General features: G+C 38.7%; 1 protein-coding gene across 1 annotated transcript in view; it reads right to left on the reverse strand.

Annotated features, from left to right (window-relative positions):
* Positions 1–17504, reverse strand: part of AFF2 (AF4/FMR2 family member 2) — a 313841-nt gene that overhangs the window by 247907 nt on the left and 48430 nt on the right. Inside the window, exons 2-3 of the mRNA XM_015626354.3 lie at positions 13859–13979; positions 5164–6054 (exon numbers count right to left, since the gene is read on the reverse strand). Coding sequence (XP_015481840.1) covers positions 5164–6054; positions 13859–13979 — 1012 coding nt within the window. The remainder of the gene's footprint in view (positions 1–5163; positions 6055–13858; positions 13980–17504) is intronic.

The following is a 17504-nucleotide window of genomic DNA, read 5'->3' on the forward strand; positions in this document are numbered from 1 at the left end:
CACTCTCCAAGACATCACAGGTCTGACTCTTCCCAGAATTAACTCTAACTTCACTCAGACTTTTTTTCTTCTTTGCAGCAAGTCAAAATTAGGAATAGCTTACAAAACATATACCCACTAATGAACAAACAATGGGAAAGAAGAAACCTAACCCCTCTTTCCCCAAACCAAACACACAATGTCAGTTCTTTTAGCCACACTTATTCAAGCAACTTAAGTGCCCTGTTCTGAAATGCAGACTTCCCACTGGTCACAGTGGTTCAAAATCAGACCCTAAATATGCTTATCTGTGTTTGATTTAAAATAGACAAGCTGTCCTCTTGCTATTCCAGCAAAACAGCTTTGCTAGCCATTGTCCAGGCTATTGGACAGTAGCCTCCAAAAGGCCACAATAACATGGTGTCATATGGTCTTCATTTAGAAGTATCATAAGAACATTACTTCTCACAGTATTTACAAATTAAAAACATATGTCTGTAACCTCTAATACTGCAAGAAACACTACTCTTTGGGGTTTTTTTTTTGGCCTCAGACTTTTGAAATATGAGCCAAGCAAAGGGATTTCTTCTTAATGCGTGATTCAGTCCATTCTTCTTCCAAGCTCGAAGCTGGGGGGACAGCTAAAGCTGGCATTTGAAAAAAGTGATTTGCCCAGAACTACATGTACTACAGTTGGCAAGTAGAGTAGCATGTATATCAAAAAGGGGTACAAAAAGACTGGTTAAAGGCATCTACTTTCTATTATATTTAAAAAGAAAAAAGGTATTTGGTTCCTACAGAGAGTTTTATAATTCATATATAAGCCTCTTGCATTTACTATTTAGGTTGAATCAATATGGTTACCTACCTGTCAATTTTTCTTACTCTTTAATGCAGAAGGAGAACAGCCTTTTTTATGGCTAGCTCAGAAAGCACTAAGCAAATCAATACATGCAGTGATAACAGAATGATTTGAAACATGTAACAGAAGCTTATCACTTTGCAGTATACTGAACCCGTCAAAATATTTTCCTAGAAGTAAAGTGAAAATAGAAGTTCTCCATTTTTTATTCCTTAAGTGGGTGGTGACATAGATGTCGTAGGCCCTTTGGATTTGTTTCTAACTTTGTATTTTCGGGAAAATTGAATACATGAGCATTTGCAACTTTGCAGGAACATGAAGCCAATTCTGTAGTGAGATTTAAAACTCTGCCTTGAGAATCAAAAAATATCTCAATTGCTCTTGATTCCCCATCCCTAAATATTTATTGGAAATACATGCATTGTTCTAGGGAATTGGGCCTAAAGTTTTCCAGGAATGCAGCTTCTGATCTTCCCACAGACCTTAAAACCCTCTGTTTTGCCCAGTGTTCTCAGTAATTTGTGCTTGAGCCCAATCTGAAAAGTACAGGCTTTCTTTCAGCTATCACCTGCTGTGTTAGTCAATTTGAAATAATTTGTAAGCATCTGATTCCTAGAGGCTTAAATATACATACAATATATTAAGATTCTGGATTTTAAAGCAGCAGAGAGAGGATCAGCTGTTATTGTGGTCTCTAACATCTACTTTTTTTCAGAAATGCATAGGATTTACATATGCAGCTCTCTTCAAGTGGTAAGTAACAATCATCTGCCATTTCATAGGATTTAAGTAGGTGGAATTCTGCATAATACAAAAGCACTTTGCAATATTCCCAACTTGCTACAATTTATCAAATGTTAAATGCAAGCTCAAAATTAATATATATGTGAGAGCATGTAAGTATGCATGTAAATACATACTAAAGAGACAAGAGTTAACAGGAAAGGAATAAGAAATAATGTTTACAGGTTGAGGCTTTCTATCATTTTCTCTCCCAGTTTTAGCTCCAAGGCCATTGCTATCAACTCTATGTCATGAGATCTGGTGGATTTCTGCATGTGCCCCAGGAACTCACATGATGGCCCCATGGCTTCCCAGTTCATGAAGATCTGCTCCACAACTTCTGAATCTCAGGGGCTACCACGCCTGGGTAGGCATCAAACTATAAAAGGTTTCACCTTCACCCTTAGAAAACAATACTGATATGAAAAACATAGCAAAAAGGTAAAAAGAAATCAGTAGGATCACAAAATCACAAAGAAACCCTTCCATGACATAACAATAAGTTTACAGAGGCTTTTTCTATTTCTCTACCAGAAATGGCCACTCATGGTGTAGTCTGAACTAGCTTTGTGTGAGCGAGCCAAGGTCTGGAAATCACGCAGCAGCACCCGCTCAGAGGCAAAGATTAGTCCACAGGTGTGTAAGAGGTGCTAACTCTACCTCCTGACCCAACCTGGTGAGTCTGTGTGAACTCACTGTGAATCTCTATGACCTTGGAAATCACTAACCCATGATCCCTTGCCCAGCAGAGAGACACCAGCAGCGAGGCATTAACAATGCTGTCTGCTTCAGAGGAGCTGAAAGATGGATGGGCATCTTTGATGGCAGAATTTGGCCCAGCAAATGAGCAAAGATTCTTAGAGCAACACCTCAAGTGACACGAATTATGTTATAAAATTGATCACTTCCTTACACATGGCAGAACGCTTCCAGGGCACTCAACATGTTATTCCATTAAGCCATGATAAATAACACCATATTTCCACATCAGTCTGAGCACTTCTTTTAAATCTGCTTTGTCAAATATTTTGTTACTTATTCCCCTCTCTCTCTGTAAGATAGCAAGAACATTCTTTTTGTTTTCCAACATTCACTGAAAACCTTTTGGTGTGCATTCTATCTGCATACACTCAGCAACTTGAAAAAATGGACTCAGATATACAGGAAAACCACAAAAAAAATTATGAAGAAATGCCCCAAAACAGTAACTCTCCTATTGCTAGCTTGAAGATCACCACCATCACCTGGAACACTCTTAAAATGGAAACCTATAGAGTAGGAACAAAATTGTTTCAAACAGATCACTATGGCTCAAGGTGGCTTGGGAAGGTTCATAAATTGATAAGCACCACCAAAGGATCATATGCCTTCACATCAATTGTAGAAAGATTACAACAGAGCCACTCACTGCAGTCATTCTGAAAAGGTTATGGGTTTCACAGGTGTGCACTGTCAGTTCTGATTAAGCTTAAACTAAACCAGTTATCTATAATGTTGGATTGGAAGGAGTTTTATAGCCACACGCAAGCTAAATCAAATTCAGGATACACATCTGTGGAAAAACACAGAGGGCCAAAGTTCACAGTCCTGACACAGGCAAAAAAATCCAACCCTCCAAACTCAGGAGGAGATTTGCCTGTAAAAGATCCATCAGTCTAGTCATTATCCTGTGTTCCGTCTCAAAAAGGAAAGTTGTTTTGTCAAAGCTTTGGGTTTTCTTTCCCTCTTTAACTTACCATTCACTCTCAAAATGCAGACTGCTTTAACATTATTATCTACTATCATTTCTAAATTTCCTAGTTTACCATTTATCTAAACATACATGAAATTAATTAAGCATCTATACTTTTCACTACAGAGGATATAAGTAGCAACAAATTCACAATTCAATTTTTCATCTTTGCAGCTAGGAATGTTTCCAAAAACAACAGTTCATATCAGAGGTTCCTATAGCTATGCAAGAAGAATGTGGGTGAAGTTGTGAACCCAAAAAATATTTTTAACAACTCAGTCAATTTCATAGTGCCAGGATTTCACTTAAAAAGCACAGAAATTAAAAATGCATCCTTAATATTCTATTCTTAATAGTTGACACAAATTGCAAAAGGTACATTTTATTTCCAAAGATACTATGCATTAATGCTGCACTTTAAAGTGCTTCTATTGACTCACAGCATTAATAGATGGCAAGAGCGAAAAAATATATTTGTTTTTGCAACATCATTATTTCCTTTGCATGCAATTATTTACTTGCCAAACAATGCTAGCGACAAATCGCAGCAGACTCTGAAGTCATCTACACTAGCAGATTTTTAACCCAAGGTAAAAATAAACAGAAACATCTGTAAAGTAATCTTGCAGAAAGCTACGTTTATTAACAAATACATTTTCTAATAAAACACCATCTGCAAGCAACCCTCAGCTTCCACTTGATATAAATAGGCCTTTTACTGTTTTCAGATGCAGTTCCCAGAAAATTATTCCAAGCTCTACTGCAAAACACATCAGTCTTTGTTGCTGCCTGGAATGTTAATAAATAACATCAAGTTTTTAAATAGTCAAACAAATTATTGGCTTGAAACAATCATTCCAATAGAAAAAGCTGACCTTTTGCAATAAAGTGGTTTAAGAATGCATCGCTCCTCATTCCTAGCATAAAAATATTACCAAGCAGGGAAATATTTTTGGGAAAACAGAAAGCTATGAAAAACCCATCTTGCAATTCTGCTCATATGCACAGTGTACACCTACCTTCCAAAGGTTACTGGTTTAGAAAAAATCAGACTAAGAGAAAATATATACAGAGTATAAATAGTTCAATCCATATCTTTATTATACATTTGTGCTTGGAATGGACACGAATATGAACCAACTAAAATGTTCCTCACAGGACTACTGTTCTGACCAGCAATACAAAATTCAACAGCTTAAACTGCTGGTTGCAGAGATTGGGACTGAATCCCAGTATTAAGAGCTCTTCAAAATGAATAAAAGCTTCAATGGGACACATTTTCATAGGCATTATTCACAACTTAAGTCACATTAATTCAAATAAAAAAGAAGAAACAGAATTTAGCAAACTCTGCAAATAAACTCCTTACTGGCAGGACTGTTTAGTACCACTGAAATTTGAATATTGCCGTTTTTCCTTAGAGTTTCAAACAGCAATCTATCTATCAAACTACCTACTAACTGAGAATTCAAGAGTGAAAATTGCAGATGAACTGAGATAGTAGATTTCCCCATCCAGAACTGGTATAGCTGGTATATATATATTACACCCAACAGAGATCCAGCCTTTTAATATTAATCATAAACAAGAAATGTTAGCATTCCAAACTGTGCTTTAAAAACTACATTAAATATTGCTACTGGGACTACTATCACAACAAACTGCCAAAAGAAGTCATGCACACTCTAGAAAAAGGAATGTTTTACACTGTACTTCCAGTAAATACAACTGCATATTTCCAGAGAAAAATATTTAGTGAATGTAATACTCAAGCAGTACTAGAGAGAAGATATTTTAAACCACTTACTTCACTAACAGGAGGAATGTTGAGCTTTGGTACTTTGTTCTTCGAACTAGGTGTGTTCACTTTTCCTTCCAGCAGAGTTCCAAAAGACTGATTTCCATATCCACTCTCAATTTCTATTGGGGGTTTCAGTTCGGGTGAGTCATTGGGTACCTGGTCCTGACCATCCATAGGCCTGACATAAGCTGTAGGCTTCTGCTGGACCATGCTGTTTTTACAGTGAAGTCCTGGTGGGAAATTCTGAGTCGAAAGACCATTGTTTGCAGTTAACAAAGAAGTGGAAGGAAGTGGAGATCCAGGACCATGGCCTACAAACTCAAGCTCTGTGGGTGACTTTGAATGACTGTTTTCTTTATAAGTGTGTTCTCCAGGAGCTGACTTTGCATGAGTGTGCCTCCTTGAATGTGAAGATGTTGCCATAGCGTTTGCTTCCTCAGTTCCCCCACTTTTATGCTGCTCACTCTGGCAATTATAGAGATCTTCATATCTGCCCTGTGACTGGTCATGAGAAGAGCTGTGCTTTGTCCGACTCTGCTGGCCACTGGATTGGCTTGGTTGGGCCCCACTGGGGTTGTGACCACTGCGTGACCAATCTGTCCTCGACTTCCTGCTGCTCTGGTGGCTGTGTAGCAAAGTAGAGTTAGATGACAGTGAAGAAGGTGGAGGCATTGCTGTTGATGAGTTGCCGCTGATCTGATGAGATGGGATCATCCTGTTCCTTGGTTCTGGGAAAAAGTTCTGTTCATTTTTGTCAATGGGTGTCTGTGGGACAGAATTCTTCGGGATTCCTACAAGGTGGCTCTGGTTGGAGTGGTTGGTTAATAGATCCTTCATCTCATCATAATTTCCCAATGTGTTCTGGACACGGTTTGCAAGGGCATCACCTTTATTTGTCTAAAAAAAAAAAAGAAAAAAAGAAGAAAAAAAGACAAGAAAAGCGTGAGTAAATTTCTGATATACAAGTTACTGTTCAGAATAGTTGTCTTAGAAGATGGCAAATGTTAGCTGTTTAATGGTGTCATGCTGACATTTAATTAAATTTCAATTACATTTTGCATGTTATGTAAGAAAAATCTATCAATAACTGTGTTCAAAGAATCTCTTGAAACAGGCTTGCATCAGTAACATTTGTCTACTGCTTCCCATTTTCTTAAATATGTTCTCAGAGAAGTGTTTAAATTGCATCAGTTATGGATGTTAGGCACAAAATAGGCTGGGTTTATTCAGAGACATTGGGCTTGTACATTTCATATGGTGCAAAACATGAACATACAATTACTGGCTACTGAGCACTTGGATTGTAATCACACAGTTGATATAAGTACGTTATTGCTCTGTCAGCCCCTTGACCCACAGTCCTGCCACAAATAGAAGATGGGTAGTCTGTAATAGCACCAAACTCTTCACTCCAATTTAACTTCAATTACTTTTCCATAGAAAGTACAGTTTGACCTGAAGTATCTACCATCTGAATCCAGAGAAGTAAAAGCTTCTCCCACATGCTATAGTATGTTCAACTGAAAGATCCTTCAAAATATTTTCTAATAGAACATAAACAGACATGATTGCCACATTCTTAAGCACTGGGATTCTTCCACTGTCTGCAGGGTGGTTGTATTTCTTAATCCTGATTTTCTTTAATTTCCAGTAAATATTAAATAAATACTGAGTCATCTTTGTTTCACTGCTATTATACTTTCCCTTTTGAAGCATGAAGTCTCTTTTTCCTTTTCCCTTTCACTTGTTAAAAGCTGGACAAAATAAGCTGGAAGCTATAATTAATACACAGCTGATTTCCTCTCTCTTCCTGTTCTAGCTCACCCCACAGAGATGCAAAGCAGTAGCCTTCCTAGTGACCTTTCTGTTCCATTGAAGTGACCAGCAGAGAGCTAAAACATCTTATTCCCCATGCTCATGGCTTTACAAGACTCAAAGGATAAAAACAAAGCTGAACTACAGTGCTGTTCAGGCAGATGGTTCACTTCTACAGTCTGGAAATAATACCAAAGTTATGTCATGACACAGCCAACTCTACCTCTGTTTAGAGGGGCTTTTTCACTCCATAAAACAAGTAGTGCCACAGTCCAATGGCGCCTTAACACCAGGCCATAAAGATGGGGAAAATCAGCATTAGGAGCTTGTGCCTGGTTAGAGAGTGTCACAATTCTTTGGTGAGGGATCCTACTATGCCCCAATCTCATTTTCCTCAACTATTAAAGAGAAGTTTGAGTGATGAAAAACATTCATGCATGAATTTCTCCTGAAATATCTACTTATATTAGCCACTGCTGAACCAGTCAGAGGATAAGAAGAGTACACACCATAAAAATGTTTAAAAAAGAAGATAATAAATGCAAATTTCCTTTTTCTTATTCTCAGAAATTGTAACATATATTAGTACTGCACTGAGTCAGTGATTTAAAAATTAACTGCTCAATGTTGTTCCCATCTCTATACATTTTGCCAGTGCTCCTAACTGACACAGTTAATAATCCCACTTGTGGAGAACCACAAATCACTTTAATTCACAAAGTCAGTCCCTAGGTTGGTCATTTTAGTGGCAAAAATTATATTCTAACTAAACCAAGAATAAGCTCTTTGTATATGAGCAGTCTCCTTCAACTGAGTTGCACAATGAGCTGCTTGGGCAGCAGCCAAAACCAGGCTTTCTCTGTTCGATCCCCAAATTTAAAACAAGGAGATTCCATTGTGTTTAAGAGCCCAGCAGGAACTGTGATTCTAAGTCTAAACACTTACATACTTGTTCTGTTTCCTCCTTGGCCAAACACTGTAACTCCTTATGGGATAGAACATGGGAAATAACAGTATCAAAAAAAGCCTGACTACCAACCTTCACCTCTGTGGTTCAGCTACACTTCCAGGGAGCATTTAGCTTACTTTCCAGAAAGCACAAGTTAAAAAAAACCCAAACTGACAACATATCATAACCGTAACACTTCAGCATCCCAGCACACAAAATGGCTCTTGTCTAGATCCTCACAGAGAAAATGTTTATACTTGAAAGTAGATCTTTTCAATAATTTTATGTTGGAGGTACCTAATTCTCTCAATGTATTTTTTTTTTTTACATGTCACATGATGATAAATATAACTTTGCTTGATATTAACTCTATTTTATGCCTAGTGTTCACATCCTGGGGATAAAAGATATTGTATAAAGATTAGGTATTATTATTATTATTCATAGTCTTTTACAGGGAACATTAATAAAAATATATTTACTATTAATATATTTATATTTAAATTATTTTAAATATCCTTAGTGTACTTTAAATACACTACAGCTCATCCAATGGTTACTAAAGTCAATGAAAGGATAATTACTCTCTTCAGTGACCTTTGGACAAGACTGCAAAGCAAAAAAAAACGATTATTAATGGTAATTTGGCTTACACAACTAAGATCAGACTTAGACATCACATCAAAATCTGAATAAGCTCAGGAATGTAGCACAGTGCTCTATCTGCATTTAAGACATAAGGCATAACATTAATGTTTTTATTTTACTCCCACAACAAATTCAGGGCTCTCACAAGACACACCAGAGTCTTGACAAGCCTGGATACCAGCAAGAGAAACACAAAATCCAGTCAAACTTTCTGCTTGCTCTTTGTTACTTCCAGACTGTGGATAATTTCTACCTTCATATGCTTGATAATTGGCTGATTTCTTGAAGAAAACCTCTGTACATGTTATTTTTTGAACAGCATGCTGAATCTAAGTTTTGTTGCTATCAAGGAAATGCTGCATTTTGAGTATTCCAAGACATAAATTATATGCCTGGTTTACGACTCATGGCTAGTAGCATTCCCCTTCATTCTAGGCTTCTGTTAATTTAGGAAATGTACATCTTCCTGCATTTGCTTCTATTTCTTTCAGAAGCTATCTGTAATAGAATCCTACTGGAAGACTAATTTGCTAGCTAGGTATTGCATTATAGTTTTACAAAGAAAAGAACTAATGCACTCAAACTTAGAGGCCCCATTTATAAGTGTTTTGTGAAAATTTGGGTTTTTGAAAACTTGAAGTTTCATAATTCATTCACTTCCTTATGCCTCATAGTTTAACTAACCTCCACAGATTAGAAGCTGAGATCCTTTTTATGCTAAGCTTGAAAAGCATGGAGGGGTTTTACCTGAGAAAGATAAATGATTTAATGTTCACCAAGAGCTCCACAATGGAAATACTGCCCATTGGGCTCTCTTTCTCAAGCTGAACTCTCCTGAGGCAATTCCTTTGAAAAGTAACAAAAATACTCCTACCGTTTTCTTTTAAAATCCTCATCTCTGTGTAATTCAAAACATTAAAAGGTATCAACAATTCAGCAGTAAAATTACAGCTTCTCTTAGGAAAACTCCAACATTGCTTTTTCAGATGTCTGTTGCTGTTACACTCCAGGCCCTTCTCTGATCCCTTCCACAAAATCAAGCGTGAGCAGGTTGCACCAGGGTTCGAAGGCAGGACCTGCAACCCACTTGCATTAAAGAACAACACAACCCTTACTGCCTGACCTTCCCAGAATAATGCTGGATGTCATCACATTGTCAAAGGTGTTGTTTTCCCATATGAGACAGTGGAGCTTCAAAAGGAGACATTTAACAAGCATGGAAAAATGTATTTTATACACAGAAATAAGTATCTCTTTTCATGTAAGTGCACACATACATAAATGACAAAGAATCAATGTAGAAATACACATTTGTCCAAAACTATAATGAACACCTGTGTTTTATTTGACAGCGGGAAAGAAAGAGGCTTTGACAGCTAGAGCTGAGAGATGAAGGCAGATACTCCATACATCTCATGATACACAATGGCAGTAGGCTCCATGAGAAAATCTGAGCTCCTTTCTCTGTGCAACTTTTAATATACTCAGTTTCTTAGTGCTGTCTTATAACAGCTGCCAGTTGTTCAGTCCTTAAAACTTCAGAAACAGCAGGGGTGGTATGCCCTACACTGACAGTTCCCCCTCTGGATACTGTTGAAGCAAATGAGGAAGAAATTATAAACAAGTAAGGACACTAGGTCTGGGAATAAAAGAAAGGAAAAGAGATGTTTCCTGTTTCCTGAGACCTGCTATTCCCAACTTTCTCTTTGTCACTGTAGCCTCCATGTTGGCTCCCACCCCCAGATCCTTCAGAAATGTACCAATTGTACCATGAGCTGATGCTAATCAGCACAGGCAGACCAGTGAGGATGTGGACTTTATTCACACCACAGGTCACAACACATTGCTGGCACTGTTTTATCTGCCTCTGCTCCCACTGAGTGTGACCAGAAGAGACACGTGCAGCTTTTTGTGTGTGCAAGGCCTTGAGTCTCATGAACACAGAAGCATCTGGTCATCTCAAAATAGAGAAGAAATTCAAAGTGCACCTGCAGGATATTTGTTCTCATGTCAGGATCTCTTCATTTTGTTTTAGAATAAAATGTGTCTGTCCAGACCCATTCCTGTGCAGAGTGTTTGATATTGTCAGTGGTTCCAGAGGCCATTGCAGAAGAAACCTGCCTGCGGTGTGAGCAGCTGAACGATCTCCTTTCGCTGGTGGCCAAGCTTAGGGAGGAAGTTGAAAGACTAAGGAGTATTAGGGAAAGTAAAAGGAAAATAGACTGGTGGAGTTCTGCCCTTCTATCCTTGACGGAGGCCCACCAGGAGTCAGAGGACACCTGGTTGATGAAGGGGAGTGGAAATGGGTCCCTGCTCAGGGAGGTAATAATAAAAATTCCTCCCAACCCCCATCCCCTACCCAGGTGCCACTTCAGAAGAGGTATGAGACCCTGGATCTAGAGGGTCAGCCAGATGATTTAGAAGAAAATTATCTGCCTAGTGGGCCTCCTAATAATGCTTCATCTGTAGGATGGATCACCACCTCTGACATCAAAAAGAAAAGAAGGGTGGTTGTAGTGGGTGAGTCCTTTCTGAAGGGAGTACAGGGCCCCATATGTCAACCAGCAATGGTTGGAGGGATGGGCAGAGTCTGATGGGATAAAGTTTAGTAAGTCTAAGTGCTGGGTTCATCATTTTGGTCAGAGAAACCCCCTCCAATGTTATAGGCTGGGGACGGTGTGGCTGGACAGTGCCCAGAAAGGGACCTGGGGGTGCTGCTGACAGCAGCTGAACTCGAGCCAGCAGTGCCCTGGTGGCCAAGAAGGCCAATGGCCCCTGGTCTGGATCAGGAATGGTGTGGCCAGCAGGAGCAGGGAGATCATTCTCCCCCTGTACTCGGCACTGGTGAGGCTGAACCTCGAGTGCTGAGTCCAGTTCTGGGCTCCTCAGTTTGGGAAGGACATTGAGACACTTCAGTGTGTCCAGAGGAGGCAACGAGGCTGGTGAGGGGCTGGGAACACAAACCCATCTAGATGTGTATAAGAGACAGGCTCAGAGGTGACTTTATCACTCTCTACAACTTCCTGAAAGGTGTTTGTACTATTGTGGGGGTCAGTCTCTTCTCCCAGGAAACAACTGACAGAACCAGAGGACACAGTCCCAAGCTGCACCAAGGGAAATATAGGTTGGACATTAGGGAAAAGTTTTTCACAGAAAGCATGTTAAAGTACTGGAATGGTCTGCTGGGGGAGGTGGTTGAGTCACCATCCCTGGATGTGTTTAAAATCACTTGGTGCATGATCTAGTTGTGGTGTTGGGATATGGGTTGGATTTGATGTCTTGGAGGTCTCTTCCAATCTATTCATTCTGTGAAATTATGTTGAATATGTTTTGCAAACAAACCCTGAATTTAATTTTGCGCTTACTTAAGAATAAAAATCACTACATATCCACTAAGAGTGAGATTCAGCTTTTATTAGTGCCCAGGAAACTCTACTGTAGCTGGGTCTTAGCAATGCAGAACTTAAAAAGCAAACAGTGGTCTATGACTTTATCCTTTTTTATTCCTAGTGTAAAGCAAAGGCAAGACCCAGCTTTCCTATTTAGTTTTGCTAAACCTGTTTCTTTCAAATTTAAGACTGATTTAACTACTAACTATTTAACTACTTTTGCATGCAATTTCCTCTCAATTTTTATCTTTCACAATTTATAAAATGTGTTTTAGGGCTGTATTGTATTGTATTTTGCTTAATTACATAAAGTTTACAAACTTCTTTGCTAAGTAAAAAGCAACTAAAAAAAATATTTGCCCAGAAAGACCATCAGGATAAATTTTTTGTTTTTCAGTAATTCAGTTTTTGAAAAGAAACCACATGCACTATGTATATTTGGTGCAAATATACACACACAAAATACATCTAAAATCAGATATTGTCATTCTTATTATACATACAATAGATATTGGTGGTGTATGATTTTAGTTCTTACCACAAAATTTTGTTGTGTTTTGCCTATGGTCTACGTCCTGAAATAACCACTTACATTAGTCTAATGGAATTATCCATACAATATTTACAATAATATTGAGTAGCTATGTGGACTAGTAATGTTCCATAGGATTAATTCAGCATGGTATCAGACATTTACCAAGTATCTGTCACAGGTAAGGGATCTCTCAGCCATGGGTAAGGAAGGAATCTTTACCCCTGAGAGGCGTCCCTGCTCAAGCAGAGGGATGCAGTGCAGCTGCACTTCAGGGAGAGATTAAACTGGGCTCATCCTAGTGGTGATATTTACAGGGTGAAGTAGTTGGCTGCTAATCAATAGAGTAGACAAGACAGACATCTGCACTTAGCTCTGATATCTTGTTCTGTACTTTGGTTATCTTCCACTTCGGGGTTTCAAAACCACCTTTTGAAATATTTGTCAAGACATCTTCACTCCCTTGAACCTGAGCCAGGGACTTTCCAGCTGGCAAGTTCATGCCAATGAAGAAAGGCCTGTTGCTCTTCATCCAGCCTGAACCAAAGTACAGCCAGGAGTCAAGTGCATCCATCACACTTTTGTGGTCTATAACTATTAGAAACCATTTGATAATAATGTTAGTCTTTTCTTCTCCTTTTTGGGCGATTTTCAAAGAGCCCTCATCCTCCTTACAGCTGCTAACAAAGTAAAATGGAAAGATGAAGTTGTGGTCTTTCAATGGATGCCACTGATTGGGAGGAGAAAGAGATATGGAAATCTACATTCTGATGAATTCTTTAGGGCGTGTCTTACTGAAAATCAAAACAGCAGAAATCATAAAGGGGGACATCCCTTGGTGATAAAAATCTCAGGAAGCAAAGCTCCTAAGAGAGAATAAGACTTCTAAGAAAAGTCCCTTTCACACCCTTGTTATGCTCCCCAAAGATTGTCTCCCAAAAGACTTCTTTGGATGGTTGTGATTGCACAAGAAGGATTATGGACTCATTATTTATAGAGAGGACATTCGATTTAATAACTCAGATATATTTTATTCTTAAAAATAAAAGAACTTAGTGTTAGCTTTGTAGGTACAAACCCACTTATAGAAATACCAGCTGTACATTACTTCTACTGCAGGACTTTGCTGCATGTTAAGAGGAAGAAATCTTGACCTGGACTGTAACCAAAATTCCTGATTCTGCCAATGCAACCTGGGCAGCACATTCAGTTTGCTCTACTGCCATATGCTGATCTGGATAATCAGTGTATTCAAGAGCATAAGTACCAAGGCAGGTGCAGTACTTCCATTTCTTAGAGGTCATGAGAAGCTTTATTTGTACTTGTGTAAGATATTCTGAAAATGCAAAATGTAACAATGTAATTTACCTTGTAGGGTTCCCCAAAGAGGTTAAAACCTGAAGCAAAGAGATCTTCATCTTGCTGGACTTCCTGGTTTCTTCTCTCCCATTCTTTCCGCTTAAGTGCACTCCGGTCTTGCTCATAGTGACTGAAGAAAGACAAAAATGACAACACATTATTTTCCCCATAATTTTGTTACACATTTATTACTATCAGTAATAGCAACAAAACATCAGAAACAATGCAACTCCTGAGGACAACTCTAAAAGAAGCAGCCACTGAATAGTCTCCCGGAATTTAAATTTGGATTTATAAAACTATGCAAAATAGGGCAGTAGGGAAGTCAGAACACTTCTAAAATGGAAAGTGTTTCAATGAAAGAATAAAAATATTGTTTACAAATTAACAGAGTATTATGCAGAAGAATAAAATACATTTTGACATCCTTGTACTAACAGCCTGTAACACACATGGACCTGCACACAAATGCACACACGTGTGCCCACAAAACATGGGTCTGTGCAGGGAAAGCAAATGTGACGGCAAGGAATCACAGTAACATCTACAAATCCATTACACTAAACATCCATCCCAAGGCTCCAGTTCAGCCTCGTGTGATTTAGGCCACCTAATTCTGTCTTTTTAAAATTTATGTATGGCTTCATTGTAGATGTCAAGGAGGGGTTAAGGAGTGTTTTGTAGAAGCAGGCTGCTGGAAGAGATTTTAGGATAATTGATTCCAGTATCAGATAATTCTACATATAAACACAGAAAAGGATCTAGCCCCTCGGTGTAGCAATGGTGAGTGGCACTTACTTGGGTGTCAGCTTGTTTTGTGCACCTGCCAGACCTAGATGACAGACTGAGAGACCACATTCACTTCTCCCCTGAAAAACACTGAAGTACTTAGGTCTCTTGGCTCTGCTAACTACCTCCTGCTCCTCTGAGGGAAGAGATATAATTAAAACCCTAAAGGAGAGGGGAAAATAGCAAAGGAAAGAGGAAAGGAAAAGATACATACTTCAACTTGCACTTACAACCTCTCATGTGACAAGCATTTAGGGACACTTTTGTGCTTTCAACCTGCATTTGATTTGTTATGAGGCTTTTGACTCTGCTTTGTGTCAGTGAATTAGCTCCCGAATTCCAGATGACAATTTGAATAGCAGATTCAGTGCATGCCCTGATGTTATCTGCAGTAGGCACAATCTTCCTGACAGATCCCGGCTCTACATGCACACATCCACGCACAGCCTGTATGTACAGATGCTTACATACAAACACACACATTCCACCTGTAACAAAAACCAGTTAATTCTCCTATTTCTGATGAGAATGAATTAAATCTCCAAAGAGCTCCACTGCACTTGGAAGATAACCAACTATCTACAATTTTTGCCTTTTTAGCTCAGCATGATGTTGTATTGAAAGCTTCACACCGAGAGATATAATGAGGAATGAACTGCACAGTGATGAGGCTTTAACAGTGTATAAAGTCACTGATTTCTGAGTGAAACCACAATTACTAATTTGAAGCACCAGCTAATTAAAACCACAGCTATGTATTTAGCCTCTTGTTATACCTACTGCAGTTTATAATTATGAGGACCTCTTTATCTACTCAATTAAAGTTCTTATGATTCAGGCAGGTTGTGTTTGAACCTGCAAGCCCTGTGGAGAGCACAGGAAAGCATATGTCTGTTGCCTGATGACTCCACGTAGCCTTACACTTATACACTTGTTTTTGTACAGGCAAAGAAAAAAAAGAAGAAAGACATGCCACAATGAGATTTCTAAGCAAAAAATATGAATTAATAATTGGTTTAAGCAATTCAACACCACTCAGACTTGGATTGAATAAGGTTTGATTATGGCTTGTAAACTGAATGCAAAGCCACCTACATAGGCTGAGCTGAATGATTTCCATCCACATTTTCCTTCTACAAATAAGAAGGCTAAAAATATGCCATGTTTTGTTTTATTTAATTTAATTGTTTATAACACCTCCTGATGTACTGACATCACTAACATCAAGAGCAAGCTCCAGAACACTTATAATCAATGCTGTATTTTTGCAGAAGGTATTGTACTGCTTGCTGGTTTCCTGAGGGAGACAGAAGGGAAATTGTTGTAAGGACAGTCACTTTACTATTCTACACATGGCCACATTGCTAATGTAACAATCGCAATTGTAAATCACAAGCATCCTATTCAAAAGGTGAAGGGGGGAATGAGTATCCCTTCCTTTCGTATCCTAAATCAAGATAATAATCCACAAATATAGGAGTAAGTGAAAGCAAGGTGTTTCCCAAAGTGATACACAAAGATGAGGCCAAGGCTGATTCCATCTCTCCCCAAAGCTTTGCTGGAGTAGGGAGCGGGGTTAACCAAGAAATAATCCAGTCCAGGAGCAGTAGGAACACACTATATTTATCCCTCTCATGGGGGATCTTTCCAGAGGTTTCTCCGGCAGTTTGACACACAGACTGTGTGACTCTTCAGCGAGATCAGGTCATGGTGAAGTTATAAGCCCAGTCTCATGGATCTAGTCTAATCAAGATTTTAGATCCTGCATAAGCCATGTTTGCTATGGAAGCACTCCCATCCCAGGACTGCCAGCATTCACTTCAGAAAGAATTATTCATGAAAGTTAGAGCTGCATTTTACAGCTTCCCAATGGCTTCCTCGGCCTGGGGTTTCAGAGTAAAATATGGGGCACGTTCAAATCAAACAATCTGGCCACTGAACACAGAGATCACAAAGTACAGCATACAACACATCTCACCTTTCATGTGAGGTTACAGCATTTTGTTATCTAAAAGCCAGCTCAGGTCACAAGCATGCAAAGTATTTGGGAAACCAAGTGAGGCATTATGCCATATCCAAACTGAGAAAAAGCAGCAAAGACCCACAAAGACTACTAACATATGCTTTATGACACATTACAAAACCACAATTTCAAAAACTATGAAAACAGCACTGGCATAATTCAAAGTGGCATAATCACTTTAAAAGACATTAACTTAAGTAAACACAGTGTTTAGAAGGTTAACATTAAAACTTTGAAAACACAGTTATTTTCCAACACAACACAGTGAAGTATTTCTCTTTTACTTTGTTTACGAAATATTTCTATTTCAGGCACCCTAGAGGTGAGTACAAAGGCACACCTCAAGGCCAAGACCCCAACAATGTTTACTGCCGACAAAACTGTGAGAATCCATGTTACAACACAAGCAAAACCCTAAGTTTTGCTAAAATTGTTACCACTGCTTCAATGCAAATCTCACTTTCATATATTCTCTTGTGAGAACAAAAAAGGAATAAAATTAAAACTATATTTTCAACTTTCTACTGGCAGAGCCACACAGCAGCCTTAAATGTACAAAATATCTATGCAAAAGGAAGTGGTTGTTCATCCTGTCAGGTCCATTACTTGGTTTATTTCTCTGCATACGTACTTTTGCTATGAGAATGCTTGACACGGTGCTGATTGTGGCTACAGGAAGTCAAATATTTTAAGATCATACACAGATTAGGATAACAACTTATTTGGGTTCCATGTAATTCAAAGAGGGACACTGATTAGATCTTAAGGCTACAGTGCACTGAGAACCTAATGGAATGCTCTCCAGAAATTCTTAATGTGGCCACAATGCAATCTCTGGGACGT

The sequence above is a fragment of the Parus major genome, chromosome 4A (assembly GCF_001522545.3).
Source record: "Parus major isolate Abel chromosome 4A, Parus_major1.1, whole genome shotgun sequence".
Taxonomy (NCBI): Eukaryota; Metazoa; Chordata; class Aves; order Passeriformes; family Paridae; genus Parus; species Parus major.